This window comes from Pipistrellus hanaki (assembly GCF_964339955.1).
Source record: "Pipistrellus hanaki genome assembly, chromosome: 8".
NCBI lineage: Eukaryota > Metazoa > Chordata > Mammalia > Chiroptera > Vespertilionidae > Pipistrellus > Pipistrellus hanaki.
In genome coordinates, this window is record NC_140510.1 from 43,750,544 (window position 1) to 43,776,087 (window position 25,544).

General features: G+C 38.7%; 1 protein-coding gene across 1 annotated transcript in view; it reads right to left on the reverse strand.

Annotated features, from left to right (window-relative positions):
* The window catches only part of LRP2 (LDL receptor related protein 2), a 196,811-nt gene that overhangs the window by 18,767 nt on the left and 152,500 nt on the right, over window positions 1-25,544 (reverse strand). Inside the window, exons 53-67 of the mRNA XM_084892365.1 lie at window positions 22,395-22,618; window positions 20,978-21,155; window positions 19,814-20,010; window positions 18,583-18,828; window positions 17,430-17,558; window positions 15,505-15,624; window positions 13,722-13,838; window positions 12,626-12,742; window positions 11,690-11,827; window positions 8,693-8,815; window positions 5,299-5,427; window positions 4,555-4,686; window positions 3,602-3,733; window positions 1,689-1,832; window positions 97-262 (exon numbers count right to left, since the gene is read on the reverse strand). Of these exons, the coding sequence (XP_084748491.1) occupies window positions 97-262; window positions 1,689-1,832; window positions 3,602-3,733; window positions 4,555-4,686; window positions 5,299-5,427; window positions 8,693-8,815; window positions 11,690-11,827; window positions 12,626-12,742; window positions 13,722-13,838; window positions 15,505-15,624; window positions 17,430-17,558; window positions 18,583-18,828; window positions 19,814-20,010; window positions 20,978-21,155; window positions 22,395-22,618 (2,292 nt within the window). The remainder of the gene's footprint in view (window positions 1-96; window positions 263-1,688; window positions 1,833-3,601; window positions 3,734-4,554; window positions 4,687-5,298; window positions 5,428-8,692; window positions 8,816-11,689; window positions 11,828-12,625; window positions 12,743-13,721; window positions 13,839-15,504; window positions 15,625-17,429; window positions 17,559-18,582; window positions 18,829-19,813; window positions 20,011-20,977; window positions 21,156-22,394; window positions 22,619-25,544) is intronic.

A 25,544-nucleotide genomic window follows, 5' to 3' on the forward strand; every position in this document is an offset into this window, starting at 1 on the left:
ATCCGGGTCCAGCTTAACTCACGTGCCCAGGAGAGCAGGAAGGAGCTCTGACCAGGTAAGTAGAATGGGCAAGAGGGGAATGTACACTAAACTTACCTTCCAACCCAGTCCACTGCTAATCCATCTGGCTGCACTATGTATTTCAGGCCCAGGTCAATTATCTGCACATGGTTGTTACTGCCAGATTCAAAGTTGGGGATGTAGGCACGTTTGATAGCACCAAAATTAGAGCCATGCCCTAGCACAGTGTAATATATGACACCTGCAGAGGCAAGACACACACGTCAGTTTCATGGTAAGAACATCAGGTAAGACAGGACCTGGGATCTAGTTAGATGAAATACAGTTCATTTATTGACATCTATACCTCCTCATTGGTCCTATATTAGTAATAATTCAACTATACTCATATGATCAAACCTCAAAAACTCTCATACTTGAATAGCTATTAGCTACACATGCTTCAATTGAGAACACTAATACAGACTTAATTGTTTTTATTTAAAGGTAATTCATTAAAATACATTTCAGCCAAGAGCCTATTTTCTCTCAGTAGGATGAAGTTCTAGTTTACAAAATAGAATAAATAGGTAAACCAGGGGAAGGCTGTTGAGAGTTTGAAATCATACAAAGTAACAGTGACAATCAAGGAGCCATGCAGATGTGAAGTCTTATTTTATGTACAAACTAAAAGATAGCAGGCAGCAGGCATTTTTAAAAGCATAGGATGATTGTGACTTTTAAAGCACATACTTTTCTGGGTATATACTAGTCTTAAAAAGCTTATTGTATTGCATAACTGTGCAAAAACATAATAAATCACACATTGCCCAGTTATTGATAGTTTGCAAAGCATATTCATATCTATGATCTCATTTGATCTTCAACACAACTCTCAGAAGCAGGCAGGCAGAATGAGGTTTCTGCTCTTACTTTACAGATAAGAAATGGCGACCCAGAGAACTGTTACAAGTATTTAAGGTCACACAGTAGATGAGGGAGACAGGCATAGAAGGCATGTTTCCTGACTGCCGCCCCATGACCATGTCCCACACACCATTCAGAGACATGAAAGACTCCACATAAGCATTATTCAATTTTTTATTATTAAACTAAATTTTTTTGAGCACCTAAATTTTTTTGAGACATGCATTAGATTCAACCTCTGGTTCCAGAGAGCACATGGTTAAGAAAGAGGTTGGGAAAAAATATGTGTACAAATAACTATACTCAATGTAACCCGTGCTTTAGAAAAAGCATGAATAAAATGTTACTGGCTCAGGGGTGACCAATCTCAAAACTGTGCCAGGAGGAATTACGGAAATTGTCACAGAGGAGGTGACATCTGAATTGGGTCTTTGAAGTTTTAGTAGAAATCTTCCAAGTGTATAACAGAGGGGATGAACAAGATCTGTGTGAGCAAAGACAAGGTGATATTAAACAAAGGACTATAAATGGTACTGAAAGGATCATCCCCAGGGATGGAAAAAGGTTCAGTGAGAACTTGGGAAAGGTTGGCTGGGACCTATGGCCAGGCTAAGGTATCTGGAGCATGCTGGATAGAATAAGCCTCTGCTTCCACTCATGCAACAAAATTGACTCATTACAAATAAATTCCCGGAGGTTCAACACCTTATAAGTCAATTATTCCATTACTATCAATGACAAATGTCAAAGTTCATACTCACTGAGAGATATACCCTCTGGATCCCAATCATAATCGATAGCCTGAATACGTTCTTGTTCTTCAAGATAATCTGCATACTTCTCTGATGACAGATTATATTTTCGAATTCGTACGTTTTCAGGAAGTAGCAACAAAGGGGGGTCACCTACAAATGAAAGGTTGCTTTATCTGTTTGAGATCTACTTGAACTTTTTATACATATAAAGTAGGTTATAAAATAGCAGCTATCCTCCCCCCTTTAAAAAAATAGGGTTTTATAAGAATCCATCTCTGCTAACAAGTTGGACAGAGCTATCTATCCAATGAGGTTGCAAAATCCATGACTATCTTCATAATCCATTCTTATCTCCATTCAGGGGGAAAGCTAGGATTTCTATTAGGGGCATTATCCATTCTTTATTCTTTGTCCTCAGTGGACAACAGTTTAAAGTAAGGCAAGACTGAGACTCCCTAGGAAGTGTCCTCTTTTCCACTATTTTTTTTATTTTTATTTACCAACAATAAAACAGACAAGATGGTAGACATTCAGTCTCACAGAAGAAATACAATTATGTATAGTCTTACTAAAAGTTTACCAGTAAGTCCTCATTCCTAACTCTTTCCTGACAGATTTTATGATTTTTTTAACAAGTAATCAGCTCCATGATTCAATTTAGCTGCGAGCTAATGACAAAACAAAAAACAAAACAAAAAACAAAGAAAAACAACAGCTTGTTCTTGATTTAATTTTTTTTTTTAACCTAAAGCAGCTATTTTAATGGGGACCCATCCTGAGTTGCAATGTCTAATTTTTTTTTATTTTATATACTTGCCTAATGTTAATCAAATTTAAGTAACTTTTGGAAGTTTATTTTATAAATTTCCTATCTTGACATTATTATGTTTTATATGAATATTCTAATTTATTGCAGCCATCTCCTTAAAAGATTGAACCACTTTTTAAATTTGCTGCTTAATTACCAGACTGACTGTTCAAATGCCTTTGCCCTAGTTTTCGTTGTCAAAAATGTTTAGCGGGTAAAACACTTAAGTGTGCTAATCAAATGTACACACTAAAAGCCCAATTTGTATGAAGAAATTAAAGTCATTTTACCATTACTTTTTAAAGTAAAATGCCACTTTTTAAAATCAAGTTTCTTAAACCTTAGTACAAACTTTAAATTCAAATCTGTAAGACTGTGATATCCTATACCCCTTAATATGGGATATGCTGATTTCAATCAGACCCCTAGAAATTTTGGCTATAATATTTCTAACCTAACAATCTTTCTCTTTTGTACATTTCTATATAGTATTTGTTACTGCTTTTTGTGAGACTGATTCTCAGATATTTGAATTAACTAAAATGCAGAAGTAATAATTGAAATTTGGAATGTGCCAGGTTTTCTGGCTCGTTCTCTCTGTCTGTGATCACTAGTCCATGAACAATAAAATAGGGATATGTCAACAAGGTGTCTTCGATGTTCCTCAATTGAATGTGACTTTTCTTGTGATCCATCTTGAATTACAGGGCCTCAAACATTGATCTCAGTGGAGTGGGAGTTGGAGAGCTTCATTAATTTCCTTATTATTATTGACCATCCTATAAGAATGCTTTTATTGTTTGAATCTTCTGGAAGATGACATCTTTTCTAGCTTCTTAAGTTTTTATCAAGGTGGACAAGAGCCTAAGTCCAGAATAAAAAGTAATACCTGACTCTTGCTTGAATCCCTAATTATTTGTTGGAAAATTGTATTTTTTTTTTTAATCTAGCAAGAAAGGAAAGGGGAGAAGAGACAGGATGGGTGTTGGTACAGAAGTCACTGATGAATTAAAAATAAGACATTAAGTCTAAAATTTATTTTCTGGTATATTGTACTCATCAGCATTTATTTCTCAGAGAGTCAATCAATCCCAACATGAATTCATCATACCATCAGCTTCACACCGATGTCCATGGATGCCACTAAAGGACCTGAAGCCTTCGGCACAGTAACACTCATAACTCCCTTTAGTATTTTGGCAGTTCTGTGGACACACTGCAAATTGCTCACATTCGTTGATGTCTGTAGGCAAAATAAAACCAAATATGCAACATCTGCTCCCATCCATTCTTTAGAAACCCTGTTTCTGTTAAAATCCATATTCACAAACAATGAGGACTAAAAAGACTGCAGATGAAAGCAAGCAGATATCAACGTTTATAGAACACTTTCCATATTTCTCCTCCTGTTTAATCATCCAGAAAGACTCTATGAGATGTGCAGTGTTATTAAACCCAAAGTTTCAAAGCTGGTAAGCAATGAAGACAGGGTTTTAACTGAAGCAAAACAAACCTTTCCCTTTGGGGGAAGGAGATGTTGTCATCACTACTTCCCCTTCTGCCAAGAGAAATGGGAGTATTTGGTTTTTCAATTGAGTTCTTAAACTTCAGCTTCCAAAAGAACTCTTCCAATCATCTGAGTATGGCACTTCATGTGTTAGAAACAGTAAATTCAAATAATAAAAGACATTTAAAATCATACTCATAACTTAACAGCTTGAAGAGCTATCTTCTGACTATACCTTTAAACCCATTCATGTCTGGCATAAGTGTGTGTGTAATAAATATGTTGTTTAACTTAAGATAAAAAATTAAGATTTGTGCTTGTTAAAAATAATTTGAACTTACATAATGATACAATAAACAACCATCATCACTGAAGCATTCATAAATCATATTAGTTTCACAGATATTACTGAGGATGAGCTATCTGCCTAGCACCCTGCTAGGCACTGATAAGATAGCATTCAAGAAATTAAATGGTGGTTTAATAATAGGGAATCAGTGAAGAACAGAAAAAGGATAAAGTTCTCCTAATAGGAATTGAGAGGAAATATATTCTACCATCACAGGAGTTTCTGTCTGAAATACTGGCTTTGAACCCAGGTCTACAGGAGCAGATAAATCCTCCTTCGCTTAATTGGGTACAATTTTGTTCACATAGATTTTCAGCACATGATCTTTCCTTTCCTTTATCTGAAAAATAAATCACAATAGTATGAATGGAAGTTATAAACAGACCAATCACAAATATCCATTGCTAAGTAAGTCTTAGCCAGATCACAATAAAATGCATGTTAGTCATAAGTCATACCACTAAGAACAGAACAATAAATTGATATACATGGAGAGGAATTTTGCAATATGTATATATCAAGGATTTCAAAATATTCATACTTTACCCAGTTATTCCACATAATAATTTTTTCTCTCAAGAAGGAAAAAACATATGCAACTATAATTTATGTTTAAGGATTACAATATTATTTATAATGAGAAAATTTTGAAGGCAACTTGAATGTTCATTTAACAATAGGGAATAAATTATGGTGTACTGTATTTTATCAAATCTAATGCACCATTATTTTATATAACACAAGACAGTTCAGGTTCTACCTCTGTCACCCTATATGACTTTAATCATGTTACTTATGCTCTCTGAGCCTTATTATACAGAGAGACATAATAGTAGCAGCCACACAAAGTCAATTAAAGAGAAGCAGCGGCTGTCATCTACTTTGTTATTCATGCTTTCACTACGTAAACCTGAATCGACACAATGGAATATGAAAACAAGTCTTTACTTACTGCAACCTGTTTCATCAGACTGGTCACCACAGTCATCAACATCATCGCATGCAAGGTGCTGTGAAATGCATTTCTTGTTGCTGCACTTAAATTCGTCTTCTGCACAAGGTCTCGGGGTCGGACCTACACCTGTAATTGAGGAACAAATTAAAGTCAAAACTTTTTCTTCTGTGAAACAAGAGGCTTCCCTCTGTGGCAGGGACAGTGGCTGCTCACCAATAAGCTTGTGCTTCCCGGCATTTCCCAGTCTCCCTTGCAATTATGTTAGGACCATGTGACTAGTTTTGGTCAATAGATTCTGAGTTGGAAGTGACATGTGTCATTCTGGGCTGAAGCAATTAAAAGTTCATATGCCCCCACAACCCCCATCCCCCACCCCTTTGGAAAGCCATGTGTTTGAGGTGGCCTCTTAACAAAAACATCAACTATCTGGTCTTAGTTTCACACTCAGGAGGCAACCAATGAGGACCCTGATGTTGGAGGCAGGAGAGATGGAAACCTGGGTTATGCAATGGCAAAGCATTAGTAAGGCTGTCACCCTGGAAACTCTGGAAGGCAGACCACGTGCTAGCTGCAGTTGTCAGTCTTGGGAAAGAGGTTGGAAAACAGAGGGTTAGTGATATACACTGTTTGCCATTACCTGAGTTTGGCAAGGCAATATATGAAAGAAATAAGCTCAGGGAAGAAGTGGTTGGTTTGCAAGCAGAAGTGAAAGAAAGAAAAGTTCAGAAACTTGGAGTATGGGAAAAGCTGATTGCTTTTATATCCCAGACAGTAAGAGTCTAAAGTTTAAAAGGCTTTGAAACCCAAAGGCCCAGTAAAACGGTTGGATGAAATGACTGCCCATTCATTTTTCACAATGGCCGGAATGTAACTGGCAAACAGTTGAGGCAAAGGTGCATGAGGAAACAAAGCAAAGAAACAAAGCAGATTCAAGGACTATGTCTCATAAGAAACACTGAGTGAGGTTATTGGCAAATACTGGTAGATCCAAAGCCTGCTCAGTTTTCCAGAGAAATATATGACCAAATAAAACAAAATACTGTGATTGAGACTCTTAAAAAGCTCTTGGGCCTCGAGTCTTCTATAACCAGGGAGTAGGCTGGAAAAGCTGTGCAGCCCTAAGGAGGACATATTTCTACTCCCTCTTCGTTGAAGAGGACAATAGACAAGGGAACCCTCCCAAAGGGTGGAGGCAGAATCAGTAAGAAGCAGTGGACACAGGTGCTCCTTCCAGAGCACAGCTATGACTCATCAATGAACCTCCTTCACTCCCAGAGTGGGAGCCCTCATAATGTCCTCAGAGGGTAATCAAGTAATTTGTTCTCCAAATCAGTATGCTTTTGAGAGTGAAAGGGGCATTCTTAATTCCACCCGATATAAATCAGGACCGTCCGGGGCCAAAGTGTCACCTTAGCCCAGTGGCTTTTCAGAATTCTTAGGACTGGTGTCTACAATGAGTCTCTAATTCTTTCTTCCTCAATGAGTATATTTATTTCTATTTATTATGCTGCCCCAGTCCTAGCATTGTCTATTGCGGGGAAGGTGGCGGGGGTACAAATAAAGTTGGTCTATTGGTTTATGGATCTCCAGACCAAAGGAATCACATCCAAAATTGGTGGCATGACTACTGCCCAATACCTAGAGCTCCTGGATTTCAGTTATTGATAGGACCATGAGTTACGTCCCGTGGGGAGAGGTTAAGGGTGTTTTCCATGTGCAGGAAGAAAAGCAAAAAGGGATTTTTAGTGGCACCAGGATTAATTAAGGTAGAAATAATTGGTGTTCACTAAATATTCATGCACTTCCTGTTTCCCAGTCTTCTTTGCAGTTCCAGCCAAAGGACTGTGAACACAACGGATATCTGTCCCTTCCAAGCACAGGAAACTAAGAACCTGTGTGCCTCCTCCACTTCTCTGACTACTGTCCCAGCAACCAGATGGCATATCGACTGGATGAAGGAGGGTTGCCTGACCTTCATCACACTTTACATGAGTGAAAAATAACCCTCAGCTATTTGAAATGTTGCCTAGAGTGGTGGCTAGCAGTGATTCCTCTGACTAATGTCCTGGTTCTTGGGGAGAATAAGTATTTACTACATCTTTTTTCCACTCTTGGACTTTGACCACATGCTACAAATATCTTGCTCCATTAAAAAATGACACTTGTAGTAGGGAAAGTGGGAGGAGAATAGGTGGTCAAATTGTAAAAAAAAAAAAAAAAAAAAAAAGTTTTAGCTGAAACCGGTTTGGCTCAGAGAATAGAGCGTCAGCTTACGGACTGAGGGGTCCCAGGTTCAATTCCGGTCAAGGGCATGTACATGGGTTGCGGGCACATCCCCAGTAGGGGGTGTGCAAGAGGCAGCTGGTTGATGTTTCTCTCTCATCGATGTTTCTAACTATCTGTCCCTCTCTCTTCCTCTCTGTGAAAAATCAATAAAATATATTTAAAAAACAAAAGTTTTAGCTTCAAGTTTTCATCCTTTTGTACTATGCCTCAGATAAACATGTCAACAATGTTATAACTACATGTTCATCTTTACCGAAAACAGGGAGTACAAGTGAACTTGGCAATAGTATCAGAATCCTCTCTAGCACACAGTCCTCTCTGGGATGCAAGCTAGCCATGAGCATTCTAAGGCCACATTAATACAAGGACCAGAAAATAGAAAAATTAGGCATTTGTATAAATTTTCCCAGAAGATATTCTTTTAGGAAAAAAATAACTGGAGTCAGTTTCCTAGATAAATTAAATTGCCCAGATAATATATCAACACTCCTGTTCAATGGATAAATTTTAAAACATTCTCAAGATGTAAAAGCACAGAGTTTTCAATATTAAAAACATTAAATTCAGCCAGTTTGAAACTTCAGTCTTAAAACAATCCATCATTTTTCTCTTCTGAGCAATAAATTTTCATTTTAAAGAACATTTGACAAGCTAACACCAGTGTTGCCGTATTTCAAACTGTCTTTTCAGCTTCAAATTGATAAGTTCAGTCATAGATTAACTCTAGCTTGAAGAGTGACCAAACCTCATCTTTAAAAAAAAAACAACCACAAAATAAACCATTAATCTGTGAAGTGTAACTCAGCCAGTATTTCATGTTTGTTTCCATTTTCTTGAGATAAATATGAACTGAATAGTCAAACAAAGACAAAAATTATAAGGGACTTGCCAACAGCTCACTCAAATGAGAAAGGAATAAGTGAGGGAGGTTTGCATGTAAATAATGCATGTTTACAAGGTCTGGTATAAACAATTATGTGGGCAGAGATCTGCAGTCATAGGTGCAGCTCAAGCCTCTACAGAACAAAGTGAAATCCCAGAGGTACATTTTGAAGATTGCAGACAATTTTGGGTCCTTAGTTTTCCCTTCTTTCTTCTGACTTACAGTTTTCCTCTTTCTCATCACTTCCATCTCCACAGTCATCATGATGGTTGCACATCTCGTGACTATAAATACAGCGGTTGTTGTCACACCGGAAACGGTGTGGTGACTCACAGGGGACACTCACTAAAACAAAAAACGGAAAAAATAAAAGTACAGGTTAAGAATAGAACATAATGTCAACATCTAAAATGCCCCTGTGTCTGCACCTCACTTGCTTGATTCAGCCATTCATTTGTTCATCCAATTCAACAATAGACAAATATTGGTATATCTTGAGTATCTGGTATACACCACAGTGCTGTGCTAGACATCAGAGTCAATGGGAAACAAGAAAGCCACAGCCCTTGTCCTCACGGAACTTTCATTCTAGCAGAGAAATGGACTTTACAAATTAACCATTCAACTACAACTGTGATAGAGCCACAGAGAAGATATGCTATGAAAGCATCTACTGGGGGTATATGATATATCTTGGGGATAAGGGGTCAGAAGAGGCATTCACAAGGGAAGATTCTGAGTCAGAAAAGAGCATGGTAGGTTTGGGGCCTGAATAAAAGGTCTCTGTGGGTGGAGCACAGAGTGTGAGGACAGTGGTGGCCATGAGGCTGGAGGGCAGCAGGAATATACATGCATGAGCTCTTAGCCTGTCAGGTGGCCATTGCTTGTCCCTCTGACATCAGTTGTCATTGAGCCTCCAGAGCCTGAAGTTTTATCCAATGATGGACTCCCCTTCCTGAATTCCCTCATTGATTACATTTAAAGTTGAAATCTCACATTCCAACCCAGACTCATTTTGTTATCTAGAGTCAGCCACCAGCTCATGCTGGTGCACCTATGCAGAACCCAAGGGTAGAACCCAGGTCCTTTACTTATTTGGTACAGGAGCATGGTCCTCTATGCATGTACCAGGAAGTCAATGAACTCAACACACATATGTGTTCTCCTTTCACATGGAGAACTTGGGCTGTTTGATTCCCTTCTTCCTTTGTACCACTCACAGGGAGCAAGAGGAGAGACTTATAATGATGTTGCCTTTTTTTAGGGGGTGAGAGGGAAGTCAGATCCAAGAGCTGGTTCTTAGAAGTACAGTTAATAAGATTTGCTATGAAAGGCAAGTGCAACACAATAAAATAGTGTTGGTCACTTTTTAATGTGGCTGTTTCTCCACCTCTCCAAAGTTTAATTTTACTGGCTATGGACACTTTATCTTATAGAGAGAAACAACTTCCTAAGTACTTATTCTTCGAAAGTTATATATGCTTAAGATATTTTTCAAGATTCATTAAGTTAAAACAAAAACAAAAAACAAAAACAAAAACAAAAAAACATGGTTAGTTACTAACAAAAAAAATAGATGGTGCCTACCCAGTGTAGCTCAGTGGTTGAGCATCAACCTATGAACCAGGAGGTCACGGTTCAACTTCCCAGTCAGGGCACATACCCGGGTTGCAAGGTCAATGGGACATGCAGGAGGCAACTGATCAATGATTCTCTCATAATTAATGTTTCTATCTCTCTCTCCTCTCCCTTCCTCTCTGAAATAAATAAAAATATATTTTTTAAAAGAAAAAAAGATGGCAAGAAAAATGTAGGGATGCCACTGTAAAAATATAATGTATGCTAATTACAGTTCTCTGAAGGAAAGGAAATAATTCTGATACATCACTTTCCAGAGTCAACTTCCTGGGCTAAAAATGAATAGTGATGAATCTAAGAAACCAAATGGTAAAGATGATATGAACTCCAGAAGCAAAGTACAGTGGAGTCAGGCTAGGAGCTAATCAAGAGTTTCAGCAGGAGTGTTTCTACAGCTGCCTTCTCCTGTGTTATGGGTTTTTACTTACACAAAATTCTTAATCCTAAGGTTGCTTCAGAATCCTTTGTAGGATCTATTAAATGCGGAGATTGGTAGGCCCTACTGTCAGAGACCAGTCTGAGGCAGGTCTGGGGTGGGCCCATGACTTTTGCATTTCTAATATGTCCCTAAGAGATATGATGGACTCTCCTAGTACAGGGAGGTAACTTTGAGAACTACTGCCTTAGAGTCTCTCCAGTGACTACAAACATGTAGCAAAATGATTTATAAAAAAAAAAAAAGCAAAACTTTTTTCATTCACTTTGTTAAAATCAATAGTTCTTTATAAGGGAATTATAGTAAAAGATAAGGAGCTTTTAAAATAGACATCTGCCCAAGCCCCATCCTTGGAGATTCTGGATCATTAGGTCCAAGCCTGGGGTGGGGCCAGAGCATGTGATTTTAAAACATTTCTTCCCAGTGATTCCGATGTGAACCCAACTCACTGGTTTAAAACATAAACATGCAACATACAACAGAAGGGAATTAGATGGCCTTGAACTATTATGAAGAAAAGTGACTTTAAAGATGAACTTGTCTTAAAATTGCCTCTTGTGTTCTATGACGCTCTAGGGTAGGGGTGTCGAACTCAATCAGAGAAGGGGCCAAAATCTAAAATCCAGCCTAAATCGCGGGCCGAATGGTTTACTGAACAGTCATAAACTGACAATGTCATAAACTGACAGCGGAGTGCAGTGATGACAGCGCGGTGCGGGCCATATTGCAAGGCCTGGCGGGCTGGATTTGGCCCTCGGGCCTTGTGTTTGACACATGTGCTCTAGGGGTTTGGAAGAGATGCGTTGAGGGGCACCGAAAGTAGCATGGAGCAGGAGAAGTACAACACCCCTACCAGACTCCAGCCACAACAGATCTGCCTCCAGTTACGCACAATGGGTTTATAGCTAAGACTTCTTTAGAAGAAATTATGTTTTAAGGCCATAAAATGTTTAAAATCATGGATGTTTGGCCAACTTTCTCATGTTCCAAGTAGAGAACTAAACAGGAAGGCCAAGTGAAATCACAGTGAAGCAGGTGGTGTGTCCCGTACTCAAAATTATACAACTGCCCCCCAGGAGCCCATGCTCCCCATCAGAAACAGGTTTTCCAGACAACACGGCTCCCGTGGACTCCCTCCCTCTTACAGCACAGATGGAGTTCTTCATCGGAACCATCGCCGCAGTCGTTGTCACCATCACATATCCAAGATGACTGAATACACACGTGATTTTTACATTCGAACATAACAGTTGGGCAGTATGTACCATTGGGATAGCGAGTGGCTGTTGGTGGGAAGACACACATATTCAAATTATTAGGAGTTACTAGCTTTGGAAAGCTGACCTGCTATTGCTCCTTCAGCTCTTTCCATTATCATCTGCTCTTCCTTCCTCATCCAGATGTACTGGGGCCTTGTACTGCCTGAAATTCTGATAAAATATTTCTGAAGGGCAGTTGTCCTAGCCCAATTTCCAATGACATGAATCATTCTGTGGCTCACACTGGACTTTTTCTTTAGAGGCAAGGGCAGAAGCTCAGCTCTATCTTTGATGCATTTTTGTAGTTAGTCTCTTTGAAAGCAGGTTTTATGACAACCCATCATCAACAATACCTATCATTAATATCCATCAACAGTTATTGTTTATTCAGTGATTTGTTAAGAGTAAAATGCAAATGATTGTATTGGCATTACATTTTTAAATAACTTTTCTATCATGCAATTCAGAAAAAACTTAACACCATAAATTCAGGAATCCAAGTTCTCTGTACCTGTTTAGTCATTGTTTCAATTTTTTTTTAACTTGCAATTTTTTACCCAATTAATGACTTGTATAATAACTGATAATTATAAATACTTAATATATTTTTTATTTAAAATATTAATGCCTTGAATGACTACTGTGAATATATATGGATATGGGGACTCAAATCCCAGGTGAACTGATAATTACCAGTGAGTGCTGAGTAGAAAATACCTATGGCCTTTTAATCTAAGAAGTGGTGGCTGAAGAAGAAATGGGGTCTAACTGTCATATCTGCACAATTCATACAAGCAGAACCACAATTGTAGAGGAACTTACGACAAGCAGCTTCATCAGAGGCATCCAAACAGTCACTGACTCCATCACACTGCAAATTGTCGGGCACGCAGTGTCCACTCTTACACTGAAAGAGTCCTGGATGGCAGGTCCGCATCTCTGAAGAGAAAAAGACTGTCATTCTCAGAAGGCCTTGGCATTCTCAGACAGGTATTAGCTCCAGGGGGAGTAGTAAGAACTCAATCGCATTCCAATCCACACCCTGTCACTGGCTCCCAGCAAACCCACAACTTAGTTAGAATAAACAATGAATAAACTCAAAGCCCACACTTTCCCCATTCAAGGGGGTGGGGAGAGGGAGAGATGAAAGTATCTATCTCTCTTCTATCTCTTAAGTTTTTCCTCATCAATCTAAATCCCCCAACTTATAATGTTTGCTGACTTTTCTCAGGCCCAACACTTACTCGGCAAAGATCTATGAAAATTATGTGAGGTTTCTGATTCCTATTCCAATGCTCTGCCTTCCATACCAGAGAGCTACAGTAATATGGGGGTAGGGCCATTTGTTGGGGAATAGTAGGAACCAATGTTTTTATTTGTTTACTAGGCCGATGCAGATTCTAGGAAATGTTTAAGTTAAAATAAGATTCTTAAAAAATCTCTTGCTACCCTACCCAGTTTGGCTCAGTGGATAGAGCATTAGCCTGCAGGCTGAAAGGTTCCGTGTTCAATTCTGGCCAAGGGCACATGCCCAGGTTGTGGGCTAGATCTCCAATGGAAGGTGTGCAAGAGGCAGCCAATATTGATTCTCTCTCATCACTGATGCTTCTATCTTTCTCTTCCTCTCTGAAATCAATAATATATTTGTAAAAAAGAATAAAATAAAAATAAATCTTGCTTCCCTGCCCCCCATTATTATTTATCTAGAATACTGTAAGTTAAAAATAAAGTATAGAAAAACAGAGCAGAAGGTTCTGCTAATATATAATGCTAAGGTTTACAAATTACCTAAGTTACACAAAAATCATTTTACTCTAAAAACCTTAAAAATAGTCATTTGAAGTCCCTACTTCTGTCAAATGTGCTGACTTCAGTACAACACTCTACAGAAAGCCTCCCAGAGAACCGTGACAGTTACCACAGTCCCGCTCATCAGAGTTGTCTCCACAGTCATTGTTAAAGTCACATAGCCATCGAGAGGGGATGCATCTCTGATCGTCACAGCGAAACTCACTCTCTGAGCACTCCCGAGGAACTGAAAAGGAAAACCACATGGCCATCAGTGAGTACTAGGAATCACACTCAGCACAGGTTGGTGAGAAGGCTTATGAGCCCTAGTATCCAAAGCTCTCTGGGGTCTCAAGTCACAGAGGTCTTCTTGAACAGACTATCCATCCTCCAAAAATAGACCTCCCACCCCAATTTTAAATCTGTAAGAGGTGATTTAATCTAAAGATTTTTTTTTTTTGCATTCTAATCCTAGATTTATTCAACATAATTTTTTTACTCTACACAACAAAGTATAAACACATTATCTAAAATGCTACAAAGTTACAAAAAAAACTCAAAACAGAAAATGCATAGTACTGACTGTACAATAATAGCTGAAAAAGCAATGTACATGTTGTCAAGGTAACCCCAAAAACCACCACAAAGAGGGAGAAGGTCTCTAATGGCCTTGGAGAGCTCTCAATTTGTTCACCAATTTCAGAGGAAAAAGAGATGTGCCATATGGATGGATGTACATGAGTACATGTGAAAACAGAACCATTTACAGCAACTAACATGGGATGTTTTCTCTTTATTTCATTAAATTCTAGATAACCTCCTACAAGATTCAACATAAACTTTCTTTTTTTTTTTTTTTTTTTTTTTTTAAATATATTTTATTGATTTTTTACAGAGAGGAAGGGAGAGAGATAGAGAGCTAGAAATGTTGATGAGAGAGAAACATCGACCAGCTGCCTCTTGCACACCCCCTACCGGGGATGTGCCCGCAACCAAGGTACATGCCCTTGACCGGAATCGAACCTGGGACCCTTCAGTCCGCAGACCGACGCTCTACCGCTGAGCCAAACCGGTTTCGGCTCAACATAAACTTTCTTATAAACAAGAAGATACCAATTGGATTTCCCTTTTGTATAAGAAGTTTATGGCCAATTGATATTTGTGCTGTAATCAGTATACTGATATTTTCAATTGCCTATGGCAAATAATGATCACTTCTTACTTCCATAAGGTGACTAAAGTTAGAATGTATTTCATATCAGTCCATCTGAAATTGACATATATCATGAGTCTATGGTGTATGTTCAGGGAAGGGTCTCACTAAAACTGTCTTCAAAACACATCTAACTATTCTATCTCCTTTGGTGTGAGCCAAGTGTTTGGTTTCCTTTCCTTATCTTTCCTTTCTAATTTCTTATAGTCAGCACCTTCACTGGGAGAGAGGAACCAAAACCTGACCTCTTATTTAATCATTAGACCTAACACTATTCCAGGTAAAATGATCATCTAAAACACAAGTTCCCTTTTCTCTGCTATTAAGGCCATTTGGGAGCAAGATCTTTGAATGAGCATATTTTCTTATTGTATTTCTCTCGATCTTTACTTTTTCATTTCTAGTCTATTTATCATATTATATTTGCCCTTTATTATAAGTCACCTAAAGTTCTTTTTGGAAACAAAAGTTGGGTGTAAATAAATTCAACAAACAAAAGATATACTCAGATAAACTTCCTCATCCCAAAGTTTGATTATAAGCATCTCAGGAGATGCTTATGTCCTTAGTTAAAGACAAAATAGAAATGTACCCATTAGCAGAAGGTAAGGACAATGGCATAGACAGTTGAATTATGGATAAAAAATCGGACATCACAGCTCTGGTATCACATAAAGATGATAGAACCCTGAATACTCACCACAGCTTTCCTCATCTGAATGATCTCCACAGTCATCATGCCCGTCACACTTCCAGCGAAGAGGGATGCATAGGTGATTATTACAGCGGAAAAACCCCACAGGTTTGCACGTCATCTCCTCTGCAAAGCACAGTCATTTCAAAGACTTCAGAAGCCAATGGTCAAGAAATGCCAAAGGAGTGATGGCTTTCTTGTGAGAGTTCCAGAATTTGCTCCCATATTCTCAAAGCTCCCAGAGGGAGGAATGCCAGCAACACTCACTGTCAATAATCTTCTTTTGGCTAACCTGAACCTATCCTACCACTTGAAACTACACCCGTTCTCTTGTAGAAACAGTTCAGTTTCTGCAAAATGAATTGGTATCTGGCTTGTAATTTGCAAACAAGGCGTACACTGGAAGAGTAAATGGTGCCACCAGCAAACAGAACATTTCTATCACATTGTCTTCACTTGATTAGATTCAGTTTTATTAAAATAACCAATTCCCTTCCTTACTGCTCTTCAAACTAATCTAACACACATTCATAGTCACTTTGGTTTCAAGTTAGAGAATATGCCTAATCTTCACAAATTTCATTAATTCATTTGGCTTTTATCCATAAGTTATTTCTTGTTGCCAGAGTGACTACAGCTGACCAATAGATGACCTTGAAAGTCAGACATTCAGAATATTAAAATCTCAAAATAAGGAACACTGACTGAAATACCCTTTTACATGTAGATTCTAAATCTTTCCTCTAGCCTCATCAATTTCAACCAATCTAAAAGAATAGACAAACAATTATCAAGTGTAAATAAGGGTTCAATTTAGGAAAAGTTTTAAAAGTTCCTAATCTATATATAAAAAACCCCAATATGCAAATAAAACAAACGGCAGAACAACTGAACAACTGGTCGCTATGATGTGCGCTGACCACCAGGGGACACACGCAGAACATGATTGGCATCGGCAGCAGGTGGTAAAATGTGGAAAATGGTGGGCATCAGCTGCAGAGGGATTGTGGAGCAGGTGAGTGGGGATGCCAGACAAAGGTGGGGTGCCAATCGCTGTCCTGGGGCAAGCCTCTGGTGGTTACTGAAAATTCTTTGCTCCTGCATGCCATGGTCCCTTGGGTACTTGCACCTGCTGCCGGCCCCAGCCCTGATCACCCCTCAGGGCTTCTTCACCTCCCCCTGCTCCTGAGGGGCAATCAGGGCAGCCGCTGCTGCTTGCACCACTGATGGTGCTGGCCCTGCTTGGACCTGCTGCTGGTGCCAGACCCAATCGCTCTGCACTCACTGGGAGTGAGGCTGGTGTGTGGGAGTGGTGGTGGCAGGAGCAGGGCTGCCTGCAGACAGGGGACCAGAAGCCACTGCAGGAGGGGCCAGGCAGAGGAGCAAAGGATGGGCCAAGACCCACCCCCATGCCCATCACAGCCTCGCATCCCACAGTTGCTTTCAAAGTGCATGAATTTATGCACTGGGCCCCTAGTATCTTAACCCTTTGTACTCCAAACCATTCTGGACATTGGCTACCAGCTACTCGACGCTACTTTGCGGCGAAAACGTGCGTTGAAATAACTCAATTCCCCGTAATCACTAATAAACTGCAATGTCCCCTGAGAGGGGACATCCGAGTGATATGCTAGAATTCCGATGTCCCCTGAGAGGGGACAGCGGAGTGCAAAAGGTTAATAATGCCTTTCCTAATTATAGTATCCTTTGGGGATAAGATTTCATTTAAGATGCTATAAATTATACTCCTCCAATAAAACCCTGTAAAATACTACAAAAATGTAACATGTTATTAGAAGAATCAATAGGTAGTTTTTTTCCAGGTGTAAACAAAGGAAAGATTAAGTGGGAAATACACTCTCGTCTCCTGATAATAGCACTGGACACTTACATTTTCTTGTCCCTCCCCACTTCCCTGCAGCCCCTCCTACCACAGCCTTGCTCATCGCTGTTGTCCCTGCAGTCATCAACACCATTGCACACAGCCAACTTTGGGATACAGCGGTAGTTTGTTTTACAGCTGAATTCCGTATGGTTGTCACACCGATAGGCAGGGCCCACTGAAAAGAGGAAGAAGCAATGTCAAAACTGAAGTCTCAGTACTGCTGGGAAATGGCACCAAAAGATACCTTCCACTGTCACATTTAGGAAGTGGGGCTAATGAGTATCAACATCACCCACTAAACTGACTCTGTAACATGTGTCTGTTTTATGTGTGATCTGTTCACCAAGGAAAGAAGTTTTCTCTTACTATTACTCATTTGTGTTTCCTTTGTGGCAAGAAAAAGGACTAGGTATGAAATTTAAAAACTGGGGTTGAGCCCAAGCAGGTTTTGCTCAGTGGATAGAGCATCAGCCTGCAGATTGAAGGGTCCCAGGTTCCATTCCAGTCAAGTGCACATGCCTGGATTATGGGTTCCATCCCCAGTAGGGGGCGTGCAAGAGGCAGCCGATCAATGATTCTCTCTCATCATTGATGTTTCTCTCTCTCTCTCTCTCTCTCTCTCTCTCTCTTCTTTTCTGAAATTAAAAACAACAACAATAACTTGGTTTTAAACAAATAAGCAAAAACACTGGGGTTGAGCTCTAACTGGTTTGGTTCAGTGGATAGAGCCAAATAAAACTAGGGTTGAAGTGTCAGTTCTGCCATACACACACACACACACACACAAAAAAAAAAAAAAAAAAAAAAAAAAAAATGACCATCCATTAAATGTGAACCTGTTTCCTCATCTGTAAAATGGGAATTGGTAACAACAACGTTCCTGACTTGATATATTCCTCAGAGGCTCAAATGAGAAAGTACTAGGTATGCAAATGTAAGTTCTCGTTATCATATTCTGAACAGAGACATTCAATGTATCAAGAGGAGAAATCACCGCGTTCAGAAACAGGAGTCTGGCTCACCCTGCAGGCCACATAGCTGACTATTTATTCTTTGTCTTGCAGTGCCAGAGCAGAGAAAACCAAGAAGGGCGTCCCACAGAGATGACACAGGAAGCTCAACCCCTTCTCTCAATCCACACAGAGGTTCTCCTTATTTTGTGCCCCATGTCAGGCCAGGCCCCTCCCACAGGCACTTACTGCATTCATGGACGGGCTCATCTGAGTAGTCTCCACAGTCATTGTCTACATCACACTTCCAGGTCTGAGGGATGCAGCGGCCATTGGCACACTTGAAATAACCAGAATGGCAGGTCCTGCTGGCACAATGGGAACTGTCTTCATCTGAGTCATCCCCGCAGTCATTCACCGAGTCACACTGCCAGGCTTCTGGGATGCAACGTTTGTTGGCACACTGCCATTCGTTGGACTCACATTTGTGGTGCTCTACAGGGAAGAGCATTTCGTTACCAGCTTGGAAGGTGTCAGGAATAGACGCTACTGCTTTATACTGATAGATCCTGGAGAACTCAATCCTAATTTATTTTTAGAGGAATTATATCCTAATGCACTTATTACCAACAATACTACTACATGAGCAATTGACTATACTGTTTCCTAAATTATTAAATAATTTTTTTTTTTTTTTGCATGCAGAATTAGGGAACAAGGACTGAATCACTGATGGCCCACTAACTTCATCTTCCCAAGACCCTGTTGCCCAATGGATGTTTTTCAAAGTTTATGTTTTAAAAACATACAAAAACTTTGTGTTTGTTGTTCTTGTGTTGTTATTAGATTGGGGTTTTTTTTATTTTTTATTTTTTTATTTTTTAAAAATGGAAACATAAATAAACATTACAATTGAGAGTCCTGATTAATATGGGGGTGGGAAACTCTTACTTCTCCCTCAGTGTTAGCTGTTGAAGAGGATTCTATGTATAGCATATGCTAAAGAACCACCAATACAGTCCACTTACTATCTACCTCAACTATCTGCCTTATATAGCCCTTAGGAATTCTAAAAAACAAACAAACAAACAAAAAAACAACAACAACCCTCTATAAAAATAGATAATAGGGTGGAGTTTTCTCCTAGGACAGTAGACTGGTTTTTAAAAGATTTATGACATTCGCTGGCCAGGCATGGCTCAGTGGTTGAGCATTGACATATGAAGCAGGAGGTCCCGGGTTCAATTCCGGTCAAGGGCACATGCCTAGATTGTGGGCTCAATCCCCAGAGTGGGGCATGCAGGAGCAGCTAATCAATGATTCTCTCATCGATGTTTCTATCTCTCTCTCCCTCTCCCTCCCTCTTTGTAATCAATAAAAATATATTTAAAGTATAAAAGGTTTATGACATTCAGAAAATCCATTTGTATACAATCAACTATAGAAATGAGCAAAGAAGGCATAAAGCAATTCAACGCACCACAAAGAACGAGGTCTTCATCAGACCCATCAGGGCAGTTTTGGTGAGTGTCACAGAGGAAGTATGGGCTGGTGCAATTGCCATCCCTGCACTGGAACTGTGAAAGCTGGCATAAGCGCTGCGGGCAAGTGGGGGGTTCATCAGAACCATCCAAGCAGTCTTTCTGTCCGTCACATTTCCACCAGATAGGAATACACCTGTACAGAGAAAATATACCACTTCTCTTAGCAAAGCCCTGGGAGCCGGTGGGTAGAAGAGTGGGCAATGGTTATCTGGAGAGAAGAGGCAAAACTGAATTCCAAGTAATGACACGCATGAGTTCTCTCATGGCCTGAGAAGAGAGTCAGTTAAATCTTGGTTACTGTGGTATATTTTCAGAGAAAACATAACTAGATGAGATAGAACAGGCTTGTTAAGATTCAGATACATGCGAAAAAATCCTTTGAGTAGGATGACTAAATTCTGCCACAACAAACAGTGGAGTATGTATTTGGAACTGTGGTTCTGGTATCAGAGATGGTCTGGAATTGTCTGCCTGGACATATAAAAGACATTGGATATTGGTTGCTAGCATTTGTTGAGAGCCCATGTGATGATAGGTGTATTCTCAATCTAAGATATCTTATTTAACCATCAAAATAATCTTTGATGCTATGATTCCCATTAACACCTGTCCTCACCCCATTCTCTGACTCGGCCCCAAGTGATCAATGGCCTGTGGTCATTGTCAGGAAAATAATCTGTGGCCATGTTCCACAGCAAACACGATAAAAAATGAATTTGCATTTATAACTCTGGGTCCTCTGGTGGAATTAGCTAAGAAGCTAGGCCAGTATATGTGAAAAAGATGAGAGAACTTCTATCACTCTTGAGGCTGTTTTTCAGAATATACATATCTACTATATGTTGGCCCTGACACTTAGGACAATTTACTAGAAATAAAAATAAAAAAACAATAACTTAGTTTGTTTCCTTTCTACAGATATAAAAACTTGCACTGGTTAATAAGTTCCTTCCATTCATGGAAGAAATTATCTGAAATTAGGGATTTTGGTGAGTCTTGGTGTGTTCTAAATGAACCACATTAATTAACCAAAAATCTTGATTCATTTGAAAATTCCCATCCCCTGGAGCTTTAAAGTTCAATGTGCATCCAAGCCTTACTTTTCATTGTTAGCACAGAGGAACTGGGTGCTAGAGCACATGGGCAAGCACTGTGTGCGGTCAACCAGCTGGATGGTCTTAAAGTCATCTGGACACTCGCAGGTGAATCCATTCCCGCCTGCTTGGATGAGGCAGAGATGAGAGCAGCCACCATTATTGGTACCACAGGGATTGTTCACTAGTGAAAGAAGAAAGAAAATAAATATGTTCATTCACTGAGAAAGGCTATCAAACACAAATGAACTGATTAGCTAATTCATCAAACTCATCACCCCTTAGTAAGAAAAAATCATTATCCTAGTTTCATGCTTTTTCCACAAGTTTGTAAATAAGACAGATGAGAGAGCTGCTACCAGCAGTGAGACATACCCACTGGTATTATGGGGTAGTGTTTGGAGAGTAGGTAAGGAACTTAGCTTACATTCATATATCCAGAACCTAAGTTAAAGCTTTAATTTCCAGCAGGTGCTATATTCTCTCATTCTTAAGGATATAGGCAAATGAAGTATGGCCAAGGATGAGGTGGATCGATAAACTAAGCGGCATCTTTACTAATTTTCTGGGCTGCCATTGGAAATAAAGACTAGTTTGAAAAAAATAACATGAAGAATATTAACTAGAAAGAAATACTGAATATCTTTATTTTGCCAATTCTCATTTTCTTATTTCCAAGTTTATCAAATGTTTTAGCAAAACACAACAACCATGCAGGCTCATAAAATCCATTGTACCTCCAAAATATACTCCAGACTTTTGCTAGAATATCTGTAAGTCATATAATGACTTTAATTGTATGAAGGGGAAAATAAGTTTACAAATAAATAAAAACAAGTTCTTTAACTTATGATACACTGAAATGTGTTTTTCTTGACATTTTGACCTTCTAGAAGACAAGCAAAACATACATTAAATGCAGAATACACAAATGGCATATGTAAAGACATTTAATATGATTTTTTTATAATTTTCTTTTAAACACTTCTTTTAGATCAATCTTAGTATTAAGAAATTATGTTATAACTACATCTATATAATTATAATACATCTCTTAGGTATTAAAACTTATTGTGTTTATTTAGGAAATGTCCTTATTTTTTTAAAGTGTTTCCTTAAGTATTTAAGACTGAAATGTGACAATATCTTTTAATTCACTTTAAAATACTTCAGTATCTAACCAAAATTGATAAAGTAAATGTGGTAATATAACAACTGTTAATTTTCACTATACACAAAAACCCAGATTGATCTTTAGGAATAGAGCCATTGTTAAGAAAAAGAGTTATAAGCAGCCTTTTCAGGAGAATAAACTCCAAAGATATTCCATACCCTCAACTTTCAACATATGTTTTGTAGAAAACATTAACAAGTAACATCATTCCCTTTATAAATCATGAGGTTTATGGAATTATCTACTCACCGATTGGCTGCCTGTATGGATGATATACATGAATGTCATACGGTCTATGTGTTGTGTTCACCAGTATCGTCCTATCTGATCCAACATACTTGTTTCCCTTTTCAACTGTCTTTGTATTCCAATCTGTCCAATAAATAGTGTCTTCAAAAATGGTAATAGCAAAAGGGTGAGACAGGATTCCATCATACACAGTGTGTCGATTTTGGCCCTCCAAATCAGAGTACCTGGGGTAGGAAAAGAAAGTCACTCAGAAGGGTCACTGGGTGTGGCTCAGTAGTTGAGCATGGACTTATGAACCGGAAGTTCACAGGTTTATTTCTGGCGGGGCACATGCCTGGGTTGTAGGCTCAATCCCCAAGTAGGGGGCATGTAAGAGGCAGGCAACCAATGATTCTCTCTCATCGCTGATGTTTTGATCTCTCCCTCTCCCTTTTTCTCTGAAATCAATAAAAGTATATTTTGGAAAAAGAGATTCACTCAATGAAGATAATTCCTCTCTTCTAATGCCTTCAAGAATAGCGAAATTGACAAATTAACCAATAAATTCTATCTTCTAGAGGTAACTAAGTTCAGATCCTTCCTAAAACCCCTTGTCTTTAATTAAAACAAAAAACATAAGTAAATAAAGGATATTTTGACTGAACTAAAGATATAAATGTTTAGAAGGTGATGCCTTGAAAACAGGAATAGCCAGAAAAGCTTAAATCATCACAAACTCCTAACCACAGCTGTTTTCCTGCACATATAACTAGTTCAGCTATTGTATGTTGTTTATTAAGCATCCTTTTGATATCCTGGGACGAAAACCATTTTGTTTCATAAGTCATTTGAAGAAATCAGAGGATAACAACACAGAGCTGGAATTCTGCCTTCTCATGAATGTTTTGGGGGAGAAGATGTTCTAAAAGACAGCACATACTTGCTGAATTAAATTATAGGCCTGCAGGGTTAACTATGCATATACTGGCAGCACATTTATTATTATTAATCCTTCCCTGGGCACTATTAATGAATACCATTCCAAATAATAAACCTCCAGAGGAGGTTCTCTGATTTCAAGATGTCAGAGAGCATCCACAGCCAAATATCTAGGTCCTCTTAGTTCCATCTCATTCATTTTTCTGAGTCTGTCAGAATAATTTTTTAACATATTTTTATTGATTTCAAAAAGGAAAGGAGGGAGAGAGTGATAGAAACATCAATGATGAGAGATAATAACCAATTGGCTACCTCCTACACACCCCCTACTGGGGATCAAGCCCAAAACCTGGGCATGTGCCCTTGACTAGAATCGAACCCGGGACAATTAAGTATCCAGGCTCTGTCCACTTGAGCCAAACCAGCTAGGGAAAGTTTGTCAGAACATTGATATTAAGTATTTTTAAATTTTGGAGCTAACTCTAAAAACTCAAACAGGAGATGAAATGAGTTAGCAACTAAGAAACTTGATCATGTTAGCCATGTGATGTCAGAAGTATAATTGATGGTAACTTATAAAAAAAACTTGAAGACTTCCTTGGCCTCTGTTGGTAAGACTGCAGATAAATGACCACCACTTAGTCACTATCTGTGGGCAAAAGATCTGAATAGACACTTTTCCAAAGGGGAAGTGATAGCACATCCCAACATGTACAAAAATGGATTGTATGTTCCATAAAAATGTGTTTACTTATGTAGTCCATGAAATGTACTTCTGAACACAGGCATTGCTACCCCTCCAAGAGTTGATCAAGTTAAAATGACTACATGGATATTAAAGTTCATTAATTCTGCCCTAACTGGTTTGGCTCAGTAGATATAACATCGGCCTACGGACTCAAGGGTCCCAGGTTTAATTCCAGTCAAGGGCATGTACCTTGGTTGTGGGCACATCCCCAGCTAATCAATATTTCTCTCTCATTGATGTTTCTAACCAGCTAATCAATATTTCTCTCTCATTGATGTTTCTAACTCTCTATCCCTCTCCCTTCCTCTCTGTAAAAAATCAATAAAACATATATTTTTTAAAAGTTCATTAATTCCCAGATCACAGCGCCTGATATTAAGATTGGACTTTTAGGCAGTAACCTAACTCCAGCCTGAATTTTAGAATCCAGCCAAAAAGGGAGCAGAATATTAAGTAGCTAGAAAATTCCTTTATGCATTTAATGCTCTTTAAAATAAACCTCCAAGTGTTCAAGACCAAGAATAATCTACAAGTTCTTTCCTACTGACCCTAAACATATTTACAACTAAACTAATCCCAAGGAACTGAGCTCAAAACAGGTGTTAGGGAGAAGCAGAGGCTGGTGGCATAGCCTATCAAAACAATCCAGTGTCCTTTGCTTTCCAGGTCATGGGTGCCAAAGAGTCTTCATCTCATGTGTCAACAGGGGAGAATTGTAGGGAAATGTCCCAATTAACTATGATTAACTATGGGGTTGATTAATTATGTCTGCCATGAGCACAGGATAGAGCACTGGAATGTGTGCCAGGTATTCTTTCCTTCTCAGTGGCATGTTCCCAAGAGAACATGGAATGAGAGAACTTCAAACATTTCTACACTGACTTTGGCAGTAAAATAAATTGAATAGAACAACAAAAATCTTTAAAGGCCTTTAAAATAACTCTATTGGGTTAATGATAATTCTATGCTTTTGAATGCAACAGGCTGTTGAATGTATCTGGGTACCTGTTCATAAATGTTTACCCTGAAGACATTACTACAGTCCACCTAGAACATAACTAACAATGCCCCAAAATAAGCATGTACTGGTTGGTTAAGAACAGATATTACTCTTTTTTCAATGAGTATTTTTATTGGACAGTATAATATTTAGCACTTTTTAAATGCTTTTACTAGAATGATTTGAATGCATTATCATATTGAGTAAACAGTAACAAATTCTACCTCTATATAATAAAACACATCAATTTACTTATAAATGAGTGCATCAAATTTTTTAGGGAAAATCTTTGTTCTTTTTCTGTTTGCACATGCTAAAATGTATCAATTGTGTATTTGGGAGGGAAGAGAAAAATAAAGAGATAAGGAAATTAAGATAGATTGAGCACTAAACTGACTATCATAGAGAGATTATTAGTTCCACTTTTTTAGACATATAAAAAAAAAGAAAGAGAACAGTAAGTGAAAGCACCAGGACAAAAACC